This window comes from Chaetodon trifascialis, chromosome 15 (assembly GCF_039877785.1).
Source record: "Chaetodon trifascialis isolate fChaTrf1 chromosome 15, fChaTrf1.hap1, whole genome shotgun sequence".
NCBI classification, from domain to species: domain Eukaryota; kingdom Metazoa; phylum Chordata; class Actinopteri; order Chaetodontiformes; family Chaetodontidae; genus Chaetodon; species Chaetodon trifascialis.
The window spans coordinates 7,434,786-7,452,707 of NC_092070.1; the positions used below are offsets into that span (position 1 = coordinate 7,434,786).

The 17,922-nt window shown below is 44.7% G+C and overlaps 1 protein-coding gene across 2 annotated transcripts in view; it reads left to right on the forward strand.

Annotated features, from left to right (window-relative positions):
* pkn1b (protein kinase N1b) overlaps positions 1 to 17,922 on the forward strand; it is a 30,403-nt gene that overhangs the window by 4,339 nt on the left and 8,142 nt on the right. The window contains exons 1-10 of one of the 2 annotated variants that reach the window (XM_070980509.1): positions 9,646 to 9,909; positions 12,997 to 13,297; positions 13,942 to 14,087; positions 14,620 to 14,740; positions 15,737 to 15,882; positions 16,105 to 16,318; positions 16,476 to 16,670; positions 16,934 to 17,043; positions 17,323 to 17,466; positions 17,733 to 17,808. In XM_070980509.1, the coding sequence (XP_070836610.1) occupies positions 9,760 to 9,909; positions 12,997 to 13,297; positions 13,942 to 14,087; positions 14,620 to 14,740; positions 15,737 to 15,882; positions 16,105 to 16,318; positions 16,476 to 16,670; positions 16,934 to 17,043; positions 17,323 to 17,466; positions 17,733 to 17,808 (1,603 nt within the window). In that variant the 5' untranslated portion in view covers positions 9,646 to 9,759. Of the gene's footprint in view, positions 1 to 9,645; positions 9,910 to 12,996; positions 13,298 to 13,941; positions 14,088 to 14,619; positions 14,741 to 15,736; positions 15,883 to 16,104; positions 16,319 to 16,475; positions 16,671 to 16,933; positions 17,044 to 17,322; positions 17,467 to 17,732; positions 17,809 to 17,922 lie in introns of those variants that run through there. The other variant, XM_070980510.1, reaches the window with a different exon arrangement.

Consider the following 17,922-nt stretch of genomic DNA (forward strand, 5'->3'; position numbering starts at 1 on the left):
ACAGGGAGACTGGTGAGCGGTAGTTATATTGGCCACTTGTGCTCAGCTACATTTAGGCTTTTTCTAAGCTGGTTGTACAAGTGTTTTAGAGCTTTAAGGGATTGTGGTATTACAGGATTGAAGAATGTGTTGCTATGAAGGACAAGTTAGAGAATTGGTGTTACGTTGGGGGAGCGACGTAACGTAAATTCAATCTGGAAATGACATTTCTCTCAGGATGACTCGGGGATAGGAAGGTCACAATGCGAGGGAGCCATTTAGGAGCCACGTGTTCACCTGAGAAACGAGCATTGATTGGTCGCTAAAGTCGTTTTGTAAAGCCAGTGGGCACTGAGGCTCAGCAGTGCTCGTGAAATAGCTTACACTGGGGACAAACAAGATCGAGGTTGTATAATGAATCTACAAAAAAAGAATAAAAGCGGAGCGAAACTGACGTGGTATTTTTGAAAATTAGGACCTGAAAGTGAACATGTGCAGATATTTTGTTGGATATTGATGCTTTCAAACGTTTGACCAGGTTGACTATGTTTCCAAAGTCAAGGATGAACCTTGAACATTCAATATTAAACAGTAGTGCTGTGGTTATGATAGTCAAATCGTTATGGAAACATCAAGCAAATGAGTGACACTCAGCCAGAACAGCCAGATAAGAAAAATAAGGAAAATTGCATCAATGTATTGTAATGTAGCCTTTTCTGACAGGAACTACAACATTGATGAAATATTATATTCTCCACTAAGTAAAACTGTATTTTTATGTGTTGCACAGAGAAAGAAATACAAAGAAATTACATTTGAATGGATGAATAAAGACAGTGAGGGTGCTCCCGACTATAACTGGAAATTCTGCAGCAAAAACAGTGAATTCCAGTAGAATTAAATCTGCATACGTCTCAGCTTTACTGAACTTTGACAATGCAGTGCACCCTTGACTAAGGACAGCATCGACTGTGTTGACCTTTGAGGGGACAGAGAGCTGGAGAGTTCAAAACTATCAGAAAGGAGAGGAACCTGTGCTCTGTGACCTGATTGTGGTTACACCTGAGGCACATGAGATGAGTTATCCTGCCGCCGTGCAGGGGTCATGTGATAGCCTGTGTGTTGTGCTGTAGGAGTGGTGTTGGGTTTAAGGGGAGCACAGACCCAAGGCTTCACGGGAGCAGCAGCGCGCTCGGCCGCGATGCTGCCTTCAACAGTGGACTGACTGTTCTGTCAGCCCAGAGGCCATAAAAGTGAGACAGACAGGGAAGAAAAACGGCTATTATTACCTGCTTGAGAGGGAGAGACAGATAGGTAGTCCAGTAACAAGCCTACCCTTCAAAACGTAACCCAAACTGGAGCCATTGTTGTTATTAAAGTCTCTGAGGCTGAAATGCTGGAACAGTGGGATACTGAGGCACAAATAGCGGCCAGATGCCATTGTGAGTTTGCCTTTTTTTTTCACCCAGCATCAACAGTGTGTGGGAGATTATAGGAGTTGTAACTGGAGCAGTATAAATAGTCTTTAAAGAATAGGAGGCAGTGTCTGCAGGGGGAAGTCCAGAGAAGAGACAGGAGAGAGAAAGTTATGAAGACATGAGTGCCGGCTGGTTTTGCTACCTGACCAACTGTCATCTTTGCAGCTGCTGCTGTGTTATCTGTCATAGGCAGTGTGTTGATCCTCTTCTTTCACAGGACCAATTTCAGGCTCATTGGAAAATGTAGCTTGCTATATTTTATATAGTATAGTACAGCATAGTATTAGGGCTCTACCGAATATCTTTTTTTTTACATTTGAAGCATATCTCTGTGTCATAGACGTCCACTCGAGATGCTTGTGGCTCTGTGAGGCTGTGCAGAAGAACCACCAAAATGATTACAGTTCATCTTAAGGGGGGCAGTGGGGCCACATGGTAATGGACCAAATTTCATTGTAGTCCATGCAGTAGTTGGTCAGATATTTCAGCCTGGACCAAAGACAGACTGAGTGGCAGACATTTCCATCCGTACAATCACACTGCTCGTGTAACTATGAAATACTAAAAACATAACAGTGAGATGCACTTTTGCACTGGGGGACATATTCCTTCATTAACATGAACATGGGAGCTGTAGTTTAAAGTCAATCCCACATACACCATTGTGTGCATCAAAGTGCATCAAGTCTTTATTAATCAGCAGTTGAAAATAGTCCCCAGCAAATGCTCTGTATGTGCAGCTGTTTTAGAAAATGTTGCGACTCTTTCTTTTAAATTATTACTTGATTCTTCTCCTTATTAGACAGGGTAGCCATGAAGTATTCAGACCAGTACAGTTGCACAAAGTTTAAGACCTACAGCTTCTGCACAGGTGAGCCACTGCTGTCTATGGGCTGCACTGGCCATAAAGCACATTTCCTTTACTAATGGGGTCTTGCTTTCATTAACTATTATACTATAATTAAAATAACACAGATTTATACACACTTGTACCACTTGTGTGTTTCTCCTCTGCCTGCTGTGTGTTTATGAGAGCCGTGCTATCGTAATCAACGGCATCAGTAAAGAGGGATAATCATGTGCATTATAGAATGGACCTCTTATCCCCCTCAGCCCTTCTGCCAGAATCATTTTTAATCTGCTTTCCATGTCCATTACCATCATGCCTGCTCAACCATTCCATTACATAGCGGGACTCCTTCCGCTCCCTGTGTCCCCCCCTGACCGCTGTAGATGACTTGAGAGCATATTGCGTGTAAAACAAAGCATCTGCCATACATCACATCAGAGACCTGTTATCTGCTAGATTCATAAGTAAGACACAGATAGGTATTCTTAACAACCACAGATTTAAATGCATGCGTTTGCTCTCCTGCTAAAGTCTCCCATGGACGTCCTGTGTATGATTTGTGCAATATCTGAGTTTGGATTTGTCCCAGAGAGTCGGGGATATGCTGATGGCTCATGTATCTCATTCATGTTTTGAACTGTTGGATCCCTGTGAGATTTCAGGCCTGTAAGATGCTGAATTATGGAACAACCATGATTGAACACGACACTGGAAAATCTATATTTAGTGCATGGCGGTGAAGCACTTTTTGTCTTTCCTTCAATCAGTCTGCTGGAAAATGACAGTACTTTACCTGGTGCTATCCCAGCACCATGTTCATGCTTATGAGTGTGTGTCTATTTGTGTATAGAGTGAAAAAGTAAGAGTGAACCAGCAGCATGGCCCTCAGCCAGACAGCATCTGTAACCCTTGTTCAATCCCTGTAGGCTCATGTCACTGAAAGGAGGACGTGTAGGGTATTCTGTTGATATGGACCCTGAGATGGTTTGATGGCTGCGGAAAATCTTCATGTGAGCATCATGGCCTCATCACACAGCACTGTGCAAGCCTCGCGCTTAAGCTGGAAGCAACTAAATACGAAAACGCTTCAGCGGCATCAAACATTTAACGCCTTTTTCAGATTACAGTCGTCTCCGTTCCAGCTCGTGTCTATATGCAGCTCAGATGGCTCAAGTGTGCCTCATATTCCACATTTTCTTGTTTGTCTCTTTTATTTTCTTTTCCAAAAGCCACCTCCCCAGTCTGGAGAGATAAAAACCAGAGCATGACAGTGGTTAAAGCAGCTGTGACTGTAAAGCCATGAAGCGCCTCATTAGTTCTCTGAGTAAGACCCTTATCCAGGTTGACTGTTGTAGGTCAACAACTTTGTTTGCTGCCTTTTTTATATGCAGGTGGTGCTCAGTGGAGCATTCAGAGGAAAGTGGGCTATGTCTGCTGGACTCAAGTCCAGGCACCTTTTACCTCTGAGCTGGTCAGGGCCTGGTCTTCACCGCTGTTTTGTTGTTGACTACACCAGCTTCACTGTTTCCTTGAGAAGATTTTCTGTTTGCTCACTCTTGCATTTTTGAATTGTTTCAGTGTCTCTCACCTGTCTCATGTTCCCAAGCTGCGGTTGCATGCATGACAGAAGTGGATTAAGTATGTGGTCTGTAGAGCTTTTCTCATTGGGGGTTTATGCTGCCTTTTGCTCAGGGGCCTGAACAGAGTGACTGTTTGTTGCTGCAGAGTTCACAATGGACAAAGCCGGGAACACAAACACATAAGCGTTTACTGAAGTCTCTTGAGTAGATCGACCCTTTCACAAAGATGCCATTCATGCTGCGTAGCGGACATTGCTGCAGCACACAGACAGACAGATGTGCGCCGAAACACACACAAGACACACTGTCTCACCTAAACTTCTGCACAGTCTTCCTCCTGTTCACGCAGGCTGGAAGAATCCTCTCCTCGTGCATGTGATGTCTTCATCAAGCTCTGACAGCGCAGCGGACATACGTACAGCTGTGTTGCACTATAAAACGGCAAAAGGAGATTTGGCAGCAGAATTTCTCCTGGAATATGAGGGATTTTATGGATTAACAGGCAATACACACTCAGTCCAAGGTACATTGTGTAAGATGTTAACTCATTCATAGAGGTCCAAAGTAGAATCGTAATACGAGACTCGACATCAGCCACGGATTTTGGCTCTGCTGATTTTGTGGTATGTTTGGTTCTCCTGATCTTAAAAGAAAACTGCAGTGATTTAATGTTTTATTTTGATGTGTGTGTGTTTGTGTGTGTGTGTGTGTGTGTGTGTGTGTGTGTGTGTGTGTGTGTGTGTGTGTGTGTGTGTGTGTGTGTGTGTGTGTGTGTGTATTTCATATCTGTCAAACACATCACATGTTTTACGCAGGTGCTCTGTTAAACATTTAGAATTCCCCAGCCCAACTGCAGACAACCCTTGATGACATCATCAGGGTAATTGTCACAGACTGAACAAAGCTCTACACTCTACACTCCCCTTTAAAGTAAGAGATCAGCATTTTGGCAAAGAGAAATACACTTATTCACTCGTTAATAGGAAGTTTGATTCCGCTGTCATATGTTAAATATGAAGCTACAGGCAGGGGCTGGTTTTCTTAGCCGAGCGCAAACACTGGAGCCAGGGAAAAAGCCCAGCTCTGTCCAAAGGGAACAAAATCCACCCACCAGCACCTCTGCAGCTCGCTATTTAACACATTTTTTTCTTGTTTGTTAACAGTCCTGGCTAAGAAATAGTCTGGCACATAACCCATTATACTAGGTAAGCTAGCAGCTGCTGGCTGTAGCTTCAAATGGACTGTAGAGAAAAGAGACTGGTGTAAATTGTCTCATTCAACCCGCTGTCAAGAAAACAAATAGGCGTATTTTCCAGAATGTTAACTATTCCTTTAAATGCAGCATTAAATTTAATTATTGTGGTATTTGTGTCAGTCAATCTAAGATACAAACCAGCCACGACAGACCAAATTGTTGCTGAGGAGAGTTGTGACCAACATCATACTTAACTCTGCAGCTTTCCAGTCAAATTGGCCCACTTACCCACATAAGAGTCAGCTTGTGCTGCTCACTGAGTGTAACAGTGTCCTGAAGTTAACTCTGCAGTCTGTTGTACGCAGACTTCCCTCTGAACTGCTGTGTTGACATTATGAGGAGCAACATTTCCTCCTGTTAGTGCTCTGATCTTCCAGCTGACATTGCCTTGCTGTGCTGTTTTATTCATTACCAACCAGTTACAGTACATTAGTCTTTCTGTGTGTGTTTGTGTGTGTATGCACGTATGGAATGAGTGTTAATGTGACTTTGCGCTCAAGCTTTTCATCTGTCAGAGTGTATATTTATATTACTCATTTGGCATCCATCGCTTTGCTTTATTTTCTGTGCAGTGGCACGAAGGCATGAGCATGTGTGTGTGTGCGTTTTAGAAAGATTAACTGGAATTCACTGTTCACTCCCCCACCTCCCTGCTCCACCTCAACCTCCAAACAACCCCCCACCCCCTCTTAACCCAAATCCCATCCACTGCCTGCTGAATGAGGCTGTGTGCAGACATCAGGATGTGAGGAGAATTTAAAGTTGCATTTCTGTCTGTCTCACTCTCCCTGTCACATGCTGTGTTTCAGTGTACATGCATACCACACAAACACACACACACACACACACACACACACACACACACACACACACACACACACACACACACGCACACGTGTGCCATTCAAGTGATAAATGCCACTATTAAGAAAGACCTGACCTCTTAAGTGTACTCTTCTCCCTCTCAACAATCACAGCCCACAGGTCACATTTGTCCCTGCAGCTTTCATCAACATCAAGGCCACACATTGCGAAAAAGGCCCACACACACTAAATCTCCCATCATGACCTTGTGCTACACTGTTTAATCCACATTTTCTGATAATAAACATATTTTTATCACCAGTAACATCCTGGAAATCCCAATCCCCCTTCCCACTACAAAAACATCTCCATGCAATATCTGGCTTAGAGTACATTTATTGAATGATGCTTATTTTTGGCAACACTAAACTGCAACAATTAGGTTGAAAGTCCACTTCCAAGCCCATTATTATTATTATTGTTTCGTGTGACTTGCAGGCGTCAGTGAGTAAGTGAATGAATGAGTAATAAAATGTGAGAGTAAGGCCTGGCAGCTGGAGAATTCCTCCACTGCCTCTACCCCAACAAAAAGGACTTAATCTCTATTTATAGACACAGACGAGCCAGGATGAGCTGACGGGCCATTAAAACTTAATCAAATGGCTTTCTGTCACCCACTGGCAGCACGAGGCAGAAGTCTGCTACCCAAATGTGTGACAGAGGACAATGCGTGATGGATTGGCAATAAGATGATGAAAAATAAGAAAGAGGGAGCAACATAAGTGTAAAGGGAGGATAATACGAAAGAAACAGTGTTTCATTGTGGTCAGGAGGCCTGTGAACAGCAGACCACAGTCCTGTGTGAACGACAGTATGGTGTCTGTTTTTGGCCTGACTAGACTACCATTAACTGGAAGCCAACAGTACATATTGTTCTGTTCTTTATAATCCCTTTAGGGCTGCAACTACTGATCATTTCTGTGATCAATCAATTATAATTTGCCGATAAAATGTAAGAAAACAATGTGTGGTTGCAATTCGAATGTCTGGTTTTCTCTTTCTGAAAAAGATATTCAATTTACAGGGACATAAAGCAGTTTGGGAAACTGAAACAAACAAACAGTTTCAGCGTTATACAAGTGCATAGTTCCGGTCCTTGATTATGATTGGCTGAGCTGCGTTCAGAGCCGTGACCGCATTTCATCAGTATTACTGCTGCTCCAAACAAATTGTTTCAAAATGCCAGATTTTAGTGTGAAGTTTGATTTACTCTGTGAACAAAACATGGATGAGCAGAGGAAAGAAAAGGAGAGAAATTCAAGAGACAAATTCAGGAGCGCTTACCTGAAATCATTTGAACAGTGCTTCAGTAGTGGTGATGTCCAGATGTTTAAGCTCCGCTCCGCCCTGCGTCGTGCTGAACGACGCCCCTTAGCCACGGCCTCTCTGGGCTTATTGCTTTATTTTAATACGGTTGTTCACATTGAAAAAATGAGACAAGATTGACTTTTAACCATATTGCTGAATTGAATAGACTATAATCGAGATTTTAGTGCTGGATTCTGTCGTTCCTCTCAACTCTACAGATTTCTTAAGAGTCGTTTAGGGTTTATGGCCCACAACTTTATTATTTTGATTCTCCGCCACTGCTCTCATCACTGCCAATTTTTTTTTTTTTTTTTTTTTTTTGTAAAAGAAAGTTGTAAAAATCCACTGTACCCCACTTTCCCAGCATGGACACAGTTAACCATTAGCAGTTGATCATAGCGGAACATTTTGAAGAGAGAAATATTTCTCCAAATGAGTACTGGACTGATTTTCACCGGATGACCACGAACACAACCAAGTGAAGGCTTATGTTGCTTTGTGTCAGCTCAATGTGTTAACGGGCAAGTTGATGGGTTAGTTGGAACGGGTAGACACTGGTATGATTCAGTATGGAATCAGGTGATATTTCTGTTTGTTTGGCTGTTAAGGGATTAATTATACAGCATGTGTTTCAGGTCAATCTTAGCCAGGTGAACAGGGTGAGACTGTAACTTTAAGAGCTGTATGTAAAACCAATGTGATCTTAGTTCCTGATACTGTGTTGGTACAGTTTTAGAAACCACTTCTATTTCACAGGCGCAATGAGCAAGAGCAGTTAGGTACAAAAAGCATCATAGCAGCTCGTTTGAAGCTTTAAGTTCTCAGTTTCATTACAGTGGATTTAATCAGGACAGCTCAGCCATTTTTGTACAGGTGAGACAGTATGGATGCATGGGGCCTGCTATCTCTGCAGCCGCCGCTCCACATCGCAGAGGAAGCGCTGACTGCTTGGTAAGGAAATATTGTCCAACCCGCTCACAGATGTGGGACCCAGAGCATTTGTCTTTTATCAAAATGATGCCAAGCAAGAGAAACTGTCTGTGTTTTGCATGTATTGTCAGAACTTCATGTTATTTCACTTCCTATTTCCCTACAGCAGTGTGGCAGAATAAGAAGAACTAGTTGTGGTTTGGTGCCTCTTTGAACGTGTGTGTGTGTGTGTGTGTGTGTGTGTGTGTGTGTGTGTGTGTGTGTGTGTGTGTGTGTGTGTGTGTGTGTGTGTGTCTCGCCCTCTCTGTCTATGAGCATGTACCCTTTTGTTTAAGCGTGTGTGGTACGGCGGATAGAGATAGGGAGCCAGAGAGGGCCATCTGCCACACAGTGAGAGCTTGGAGGGTCAGTGACCTCACACTGCTGAGTGTCTGAGTCAGACAAACCCATGACCCGGTGTGTCTTTCACTGACAGGAAGAGGACAGAAGTCAGACAGCGATGGGGCTGTCAGAAGCAGGCCGAGGGTCTGTGATCGGTCAGCGCTGCCGGTGTGTGATCTCTGCTCGTTCATGTCTGGGAGGCGACGACTCAGTTTGTTGTCCCACTTTTGCTGTGGATTTAGATTTTCTGCGCGCTTCCAAAAAATCTGTTCAGTTGACTCTTACGTAGCGGGTGAATGTCCGTCTCTTCTCTGTGTGTGTGTCGTTTGCCTCCATATGGTGTGGTGTTATATGAAGAGGACATGACAGAACTTGTGCACGGTTGCTTCATGTTGTCCTTTCCTTTCGCCTTTTAAAAAAGAAAAAGTGTTGTTTGTGACTCAGTATTAATGTGAGGAAGTTCAGCCAGCTCAAATACAACTTATTATGAACCCTTCCCTCTTTACAGCTCAAGTCCCTTTCAGTAGAAGGTCCATCGAGTGCTTCACAGTGGGAATGTTTTGTCCTTTGACCTCTTCTCTCAAGCTACTTTATTTTTTTAATTCACCTGCACAAAATTAATAGAAATACTACTTCACAGCTATGCATGTACAGTACTGCCACGCACACACACACAAAGATAAGCATGGTCCGATAGTCCATTTAACATGACCACAATCTATCACAACAGCCTGTCTCTGAGAGACCCAGAAGCAGGAAGCAGTTTGGCTGTGAGCTCTCTCACTTACAAAACCACCCCAGTGTGTGTGTGTGTGTGTGTGTGTGTGTGTGTGTGTGTGTGTGTGTGTGTGTGTGTGTGTGTGTGTGTGTGTGTGTGTGTGTGTGTGTGTGTGTCTGCACAAAGTGCATGACGCCTCAGTCTCTATCTGGCAAAGAGCAGAACAGGAAGCAGCGAGGTGGGGCTCGGTCTGTGCTGTTCTCTCTTCCTCTCCTCCAACTCGTTCACTCGCTCCGGTTTTAGACTGGCTTTTGATTCCCGGCGGGAAGGACATCCTGGATTTTGAGGAGGCAGGAATAGAGCTTGGCGTTGCCTGATTGGTGCTGCTGTCAATGGCTGTCTGAGTGTGTGTGTGTATGTGGCAGGAGACAGAGGTTAGGGAGGGGGCCGGGAGCGAAGCCAGAGGGAGGCCAAACATGGCCAGTGAGGGCGTACTGGAGGACCTGCCAGCAGATCAACCGGTTGATTCCACAGTACACACTGAGCAGAGTGACACAGAGTCTTCGGTAGGCAACTATGGCCAAAGCAGGTTTCAACATGGCCGTCTTTTTCTGTCCATCCACTACTATGGCCCTTCTCTTTTCTTTCGGCTTCCTTGTTCACTTCCTGTAAAAACATCTCCTCTCTGACATCGAATCACTCGTGAGTTTTCATTCCTGTCTGCTGCTGTGAATTCACCCCGCTGTGTGAGCTGTCTTACACCTCGCTCCAGAGGTTCTTTGTTGTAAAACACCAGGGATTAAGTTGTATTGTGTTGAACAGGAGTGCGTCACAGCACAAACTCTCCCTTCCTGTCGTTCATGGTGTGCTACTGCCTCTGCTCTCTCGTCTGCCTTGAATGGCTGTGGCCTCTGCTGCTGAGCTCCTCCGGCCAGTCACATTAAGAATATGCGGGGTTCATGTGTACATGTTAATGTCAGTGTGCTTGTCAGTGATGGCAGTGTCTGTATAGGTTTACATCATGAAAAAGATAGTCACTCGAGAAAGTCAGAAAGTGTCACTTTTGCACTGTTATTGTCTTCATGACTGTGCTCCACATCCACTTTGTGAAACATGCTCAAAGTTGTGCAGTGACATAACATTGCATTAAAGCAGTAGTTGAAATCCTGCAAGCCTTTGGCGTGCGCCATGTGGTTTGGTCAGTTGCTCTGGCCGTGCCCGCCTGTTGTACTGTATTGTGTTGCAGATGGATTATGGCTTTAATGAGAGCAGAGCTGTAGCCCCAGCCTGCATGTAGCTGGATGGACACAGAGACCTAAGAAGTTGTAATCAGATCTGCTAAGCTGGATGGCTGGCTGCATGGTGCAGTGAAAGGCCCAGAGCACCCCGCCATTATACTCTGGTAGAGGGGAGGGGACAGTCCTCAGTGTGTGTGTGTGTGTGTGTGTGTGTGTGTGTGTGTGTGTGTGTGTGTGTGTGTGTGTGTGTGTGTGTGTGTGTGTGAGTGTGAGAGAGAGATGTGATGAGATGAGATCTAGTGTCACAACACTAAATGAATGCATGGCATCTCCAGGGTTTCAAGCACCTTTTCAGTAGGTTTATGAATTATATGTGTGGTTTACTGTATGTGGAAAGGAACGCAGGGGATGGACACAATACCATGAGCTGTTCAATGCATCATGCCGCACGTTCCTTCTGTAAAGCTTATAATGTTCAGTTAAGACTGTGTCAGAGAGGGTTCGACTTACCTGCAGTATTTTAGAGCTTTAGTGTTGCAGGGGTTGGTCAGGTGTGTTCATGTTATTTTGTCCCGTCTTGTGTTCAGCCTTCGTGCATGAGGACCTCATGTCTAGGTTAGCTGTGTATCAGTAACCTTTCTCATGGCTAAGAGCGTTTTGGGCTTTTATGTGAATATTAGGTCAGATGTTTTCATTTTTTAGTTTTTTAATTCACTAATTAATTCATATTTAATACAGATGATAACTGGATTTTAAAGGGAAATTGAAATTTGAGTTCACCTCATTTTTTGTGTAAGGAAATATAAATGATAATGACCCTGCAGCTGTTGTGCTTTTCTCCATTTTCCAAAACAGAACAGCAGATTTTGGACATATTTGTGGGAGCTGTGTTTAAGCTACAGGCCTCTGGGTGGGCGCTTTCATGGCAGCAGCTGACTAACATTTGAGAGCCACTGTTGCTTGGGTCACTTCCATTATGGTGTTATGTGTTTTGCCACTTTTTCAGCAAGCCCACACAGAAGTGGTTATGTATTGTTAGTGATTGAGGACAGCTGTTCACATTCAGCATTTGGGAGGACCCATCATGCTGTTGTGTTTGTATTCTACTCAGAAATGGAGGATGGTTAGCTTAGCCTGCTGCTTCCTGCATGGTGGATGATGAAGAAGCAGCTCCCAGTCCCTGGCTGAGCCTCAGATTAGTTGTTTCCATTCACAGATGAACAGCAGTTGTGGTCATCTTTGACAGGTGAATGTGCATCAGGGCTGAGAGACGAACATGTGACAGATTCAACGTGTGCTTGGTTTTTATTATGTTGAGATGAGAGAAACCCTTGTCACATGCTACACTGCTGTTAGAGACAGTTTCACTGCCTTTCTGTTGTGGAATAACAATCTGGATTGCTTGTTTTAACTATTTGGACCAAGTCATACACAGAGGATGCTGCCAAGCATTTTCTTGCTTGCTCCATTCTCCAACAGTGGCATCTCTGTCAAGTTGCAAGGTGGTTTCTGTGATGTCCTTTGATCCATTTGATCCCCCCCCCCGTAATCTAGCCTGTTGTCTTTCTCATATGGTTTCCATTGTGGTGGCAGCAAATGACAGTCTGTCTAAACTCACAGCAACGGTCTGTACATTACTCTGTGATTCCAATGTACAGGATCACAAAGTCAGATAGTACTGGAAGTCACAGCTGGGCCGACAGCAAGAACAACAGCTAACAGTGTTAACTCTGGTTTACTGTTTGTGTGGCTGCTGGAAACAAAGTGAGAGTATGAACTGTTTTTACTGCTCACCCATACAGATATTTCTCTAACACAATTATAGCTCCAACACTGTCAGTCATAACCGCTAATTTAAGCTCATGTGATCGTGTTTGCACAGCTCTGTTACACACATGCCCCCTTTGAGTTTATGTTTACTTGTGACCCCTCCAGAAGCAGACATGGCACTCATTGATTTTAGTCTGTATTAATGTGTTCTGATCGCTTGTAATCTGGTTGGTGTCGATCACGAGTAGAGCTGATGGAAGCACTCAGCTCTCTGCACACTTAAGCGCAGGTTTCACATGTGGTGGACTCACACCAGCTTGCTGTTTTCACCTCCTTTCATCCCCTCAGTGCTCCACTTAATCATAACTGTGCAAGGTGGCTTTTGCTGGCTTTGTCTGTCAGAACCTCAGCTCAGCCGCTCTCAGCTGGAGGTGTCACCTTTTGAATCGGTTTCTCTTTCAACTCAAACGGAGTAATCCCCCTTGTACACAGCGGGCTAAATATAGTTTAACTTTCTTTTTCCTTATTTATGCAATACCTTCTGCACAAGCCACAGGGCCTCCTCCCTCCCATGTTCTGCCACTGCCTCCTTCTTCCTTTGTGCCTTCTCCTTCACCATCTCACCCTCCATCTTTTCTCCTTCAGACTGATCCAGGCGGGCTGTCAGTGCTCCAGCAGCTTGGTCTGGACCAAAACTCGGACTTCTCCGACTCTAGCGTGCAACAGTGCCTGGACGAGCACCGCGAGAGGATCCGCAGGGAGATCCGCAAAGAGCTGAAGATCAAGGAGGGTGCGGAGAATCTGCGCAGGGCCACGACCGACAAGAGAAATGCTCAGCAGGTGGACTCGCAGCTCCGCAGCTCCAAGCGCAAGCTGGAGTCCCTCCACGCTCAGCTGCAGGAGCTGGACGCACACATCGTGGTCAAAGGCCCTGATGACAACAAAGGTAAAGTATCCTCCATGGGGCAGTGGTTCATCAGCTTCTGTTTCACTGTCATGTGCTCCAGTTCATCCCTTTGAAACAGCTTGAGCATACTTACAATGTGGACAGGGGTGTGACGTTTTGATGACGTAGCAGCTGACTCAGAGAAGAACTGCAAAAAAAAAAAATCTCTGCAAATTTGAGAGACATTGAGTTCAGGGAGCTCCTTACCCTCCAAGCAGAGGATGAGATCAAGATGAGATATGATGTCTTGAAAACACCAAGACTTTAACCTAAACAAGACTAAGAGTCTGCATCTTCATATTAGCAGCTCTGTGAGGCTGTGCTTTGGCACAGTGGTGCTTTCAGCTAAATGCTAAGTTTAGCATAACTGCTCACAATGACAATGCCGACATGCTGATGTTTCGCTGGTATAAAGTTTACTGTATTCACCATTTTAGTTAAATGTCAAACATTTGCTAATTAGGACTAAACACAATGGCGTCCTCAGAGGCAGGAAATCAATATCAAAGCCTTTTTTTGCATTAGACAAGAAGAGTAGTTTATGGGATAAAAAATTTAAAATGACTTAGGATGAAGTATAATGTTGTAACGACTGCACCAGCAGTAACCTGACACTTACCATCCAACCACTTCCTCTTGCCCAGACGCTCCCAAGTCTCCAGGGTCAGTCAGTCGGACGTCGGCCAACCAGCGGCGCATCGCAGCTTTGGAGCGACAGCTAAACATCGAGCTGAAAGTCAAACAGGGAGCAGAGAACATGATCCCAATCTATGCCAATGGAGGTACCAAGGTATTTATCTAGCTCAACCATCAGCCATAACTCTTGTTCACCGCGTTCACTTTACTGTCCACTGCAGATTCTGCAGCAGGAGTGCAAACTTGTCACCTTTCAGCAAAATTTGCCGCCTCAAAATAGGTCATCCTCGTAAATTGAAGCAGACATGAGGAGCAGAGGAAGGAAGACTGATACTAACTGATGTCTGCGTTTCTTTCTAAACTTCACTCAGCACTGTGACGTCAGGGATGTTATTTAGTTTATTGACATTTTAAGTGTGTTATCAGTGAGATATGGAGTTTATGCAGTGACTTTGCTGTTGTAAATGTGAAAAATTCTTTTGGATGTGACTGAGTTTTTCTTGTTAGTCCAGTTTCATAAAGTAGATCTGAATATCAGTGACATTTTCATTTCATTTTCTTTGTTTCTAGGCAGAAAAATGTTGTCATCTTTCTGGGCCATCGCCAGTTTGCACCCCTGCTGTAATATTTGCTCTTTGCACTTTTACTCTCGCTGATCTCTCCTCTTTTTTTCTGTCCCTACACAGGACAAGAAACTTCTCCAGACGGCTCAGCAGATGCTGCAGGACAGCAAGACAAAGATCGACATCATCCGCATGCAGATCCGAAAGGCCATGCAGGCCACGGAGCAGTCTGAGGACAATCAATGTACCTATCATGCTCTGGTTTTTCTCCTCACTCTCATCGTTCCTCTTTCATCCCACCTGTCACTCTTTCAGCTGATAAACACTGCATATTTTATGATGTGGGTAGTAATGGATCAATTCTTGCTTCAGAACTTCACAGTGTAGTCTTCCAGTCACACAAACAAACACACACACACACACACACACACACACACACACACATATACACACACACAGAGTCCATTACAGCCCTCTCACTCGCTCAGGTTAGAGCCTTATTGATGTTCCTGCATCCCCTTGATGTTGCCCAACAACTAAAAGCCATGCCTCATTTAACAGAGGTTAGAGAGGAGGCAGGACAGATGCAGGGAGCCAGGAAGGGAGTGAGCCTGAAAGGACTGAGTCAGAGATGACAACAGGGTGAAGCAGGGGGGGAAGGAAGGAGTCAGAGATTAAAGAGAGGATAAGCAGGGAAGGAAAAGAAAAGCTCAGAGCAGCAGAAAGTTCATCTGTGATCCTGGAGAGCACAGCGAGCTGACTAATTTAGGCATAAGCTTCTAATGGGTGTCTGTGTTCTGTCCACTCACTTTTATTTTTCCCCACATGCTGTCTCTTCAGTTTAAAGCCTACTACTGACTGCTTGTTTGGGACAGGGTTTTTATTTTCTGGCCCATTGCTTTACGGTTTGGTCCATTCACACCCGTCTCATCAACATTGTTTTCATCCACAGCAGACGGCTGTTTTAAAGATTAACCTCCAAAAAGCCAATGTACACTAGCAGCCCAGCACCAAACAGAGGACAAACACAGTTAGCAAGTAGCTATTGAACATTTGGGAACATTTAGCAGCTGAAGAGCCAATAAATTCTCCTCCCAGTAAAAAAAACAAACAAACATTTTATTCTAATATTGTGCCATGATGCTGTGGCAGTCTGATGCCAAACACCTGGCTTGTCAGTATATATCATCTGTGTGCATTGCTGTACATGCTGTTGACTAAACCTGACACTGTGTCCCAGGTAAGCCGGACCTGTGTGGAGTGGAGCTGCGTGTGGAGGAGCTGTGGCATCATTACCGCGTGGAGCACGCCATGGCCGAGGGGGCCAAGAACATGCTGCGACTGTTGGGTGCAGGAAAGGTCCAAGACAAGAAGGCCATGGCTGAGGTCAGAGAGTTACCTTAAGTCTACATGTTTGACCATACTTATGTACCACACATTATTCAGTTCATCAGGAATTTACCATCTCATATTCTGTTTTTGTTGCACCTTTGCACATTTTAACTGTGACTTTGTGTTGGCTGTTGCAATCACCTACTTTTCCCACCAAGATCAATACTTTTTTATGTAAAAAACAACAACAACATCAAAGAAACATGATGTCTGCAGGCTCAGTGTGGCCTCAGTGAGTCGTCCCAGCGTCTGGACCTGCTCAGATGCTCCCTGGAACAGAGGCTGCTGGAGCTCCCTGAGGATCATCCCAAGGCCTGCCTCATCAAGGAGGAGCTAGTGCTGGCCTCCTCCTCGGCCTTCAGCTCCCGCCACAGCACCCCCTATGTCCATAACCAGTACAGCACCCTGAGCAAACCATCACCACTCACAGGTAGACACAGAAACTCTGAGGAAATATTGAACTAGATATTTGGTTTTAATTTCTAGTTTACTGTGTCTTTTCAAGAGCTGCCTTTTCTTAAAAGTTCAACCACCGATCTTTACAAATCAAGGTCATTTTTATTGAAGACGCTTTTCTGTCCTCCCAGGTACTCTTCAGGTGCGTCTTCTGGGCTGCGTGGGGCTGCTGGAGGTCGTCCCAGGGAGGAGCAGAGGGTCCCCGGTGGTCCTTCCCAGTCATGCTTCGGGAGATGGACGCTCCTCATTCAAACTTAGTGGCCTCTACAGCCGCAGCAGCAGCAGCATGAGCCTCAAGATTCCCAGCAAGAACGAAGACCTGTCCAGTAAGTGCTCTTCACACTCGCTACTCTGCTATACGTATGCTGTCGAACAGTTTCCAATGAATCAGAAGTTTGTCTTTTACGTCATTTCAACACAAAGAAACACATTTGTGATTTTTATTTGAAACCCTCTGGATCCAAGGACCTTTATTAAAGATCCCCGTTTCTCCTCTTTCACTCGCTTTGATAAAAGAGTGTCGCACTGAATTAGCCTGGTCAGTGTTTTTACTGGAAAAAGCAGTGCTGCTATGTGTGTGTTTTTGCAGCGGAGGTGAGTGCAGTGCTGAAGCTGGAGAATACAGTGGTGGGTCAGACAGTTTGGAGAACGGTTGGAGAGCAGGCCTGGGACCAGACCTTCACTGTAGAGCTGGAGAGAGTAAGACACAGCACACACTCATTCTAAACGTTCACCCTGGTGTTATTGCATCAGCCTTTAAAGAAAAGGTGCACACAATAACAGGCATTTGCACAAATTTGTGCATTTTTTAAGGTCAAAACGGACAATGAGAAGCCCTTGATATGCAGTATTCCTAACAGTAGAGGGTCTTTTCGGCCCTGTGTTTGGAACTGTAATCATGCAAGAGAACGACAGACTTTTAGTTTTGAAATGTAAAAACCTTCACTTCACATCTCGCCATTTGTGTTGTGTGATTAGTCAAGGGAGATGGAGATTGCTGTGTACTGGAGAGATTACCGCTCCCTGTGCGCTCTGAAATACCTGAAGCTGGAAGAGTTCCTGGACAACCAAAGACACCGAGTCCAGCTGGAACTGGAGCCGCAGGGGCTGCTGCTGGCTGAGGTACAGGAAAGACACAAAAACAGTAAACATGCACACAGGACATATCACCCAATATGAGCTGCAGTCATCAACTTTATACACAGGACAGGTACATGTTGCAGGTAGAATTCAATAAATAGCCTACACGGCTCCTTATACCTGTAAGCTGTATTTGTATGAGACACACTAACATACACACTTACCACAAAGACACAACAGTCTGTTTTGATCACAGACACACACATGTAGTTTAATTTTGCTGTTTTAACATATTGTTTTTGTTTTAGGTGACTTTCTTCAACCCAGTAATCGAGAGAGGCTCCAGACTCCAGAGGCAGAAGAAAGTCTTCTCCAAACAGCACGGTGTGTTCAAGTGCACGCACGCACACACACACGCACACACACACGCACACACACACACACACACACACACACACACACACACACACACAGCCATTGATCTGAAATGTACAGTTT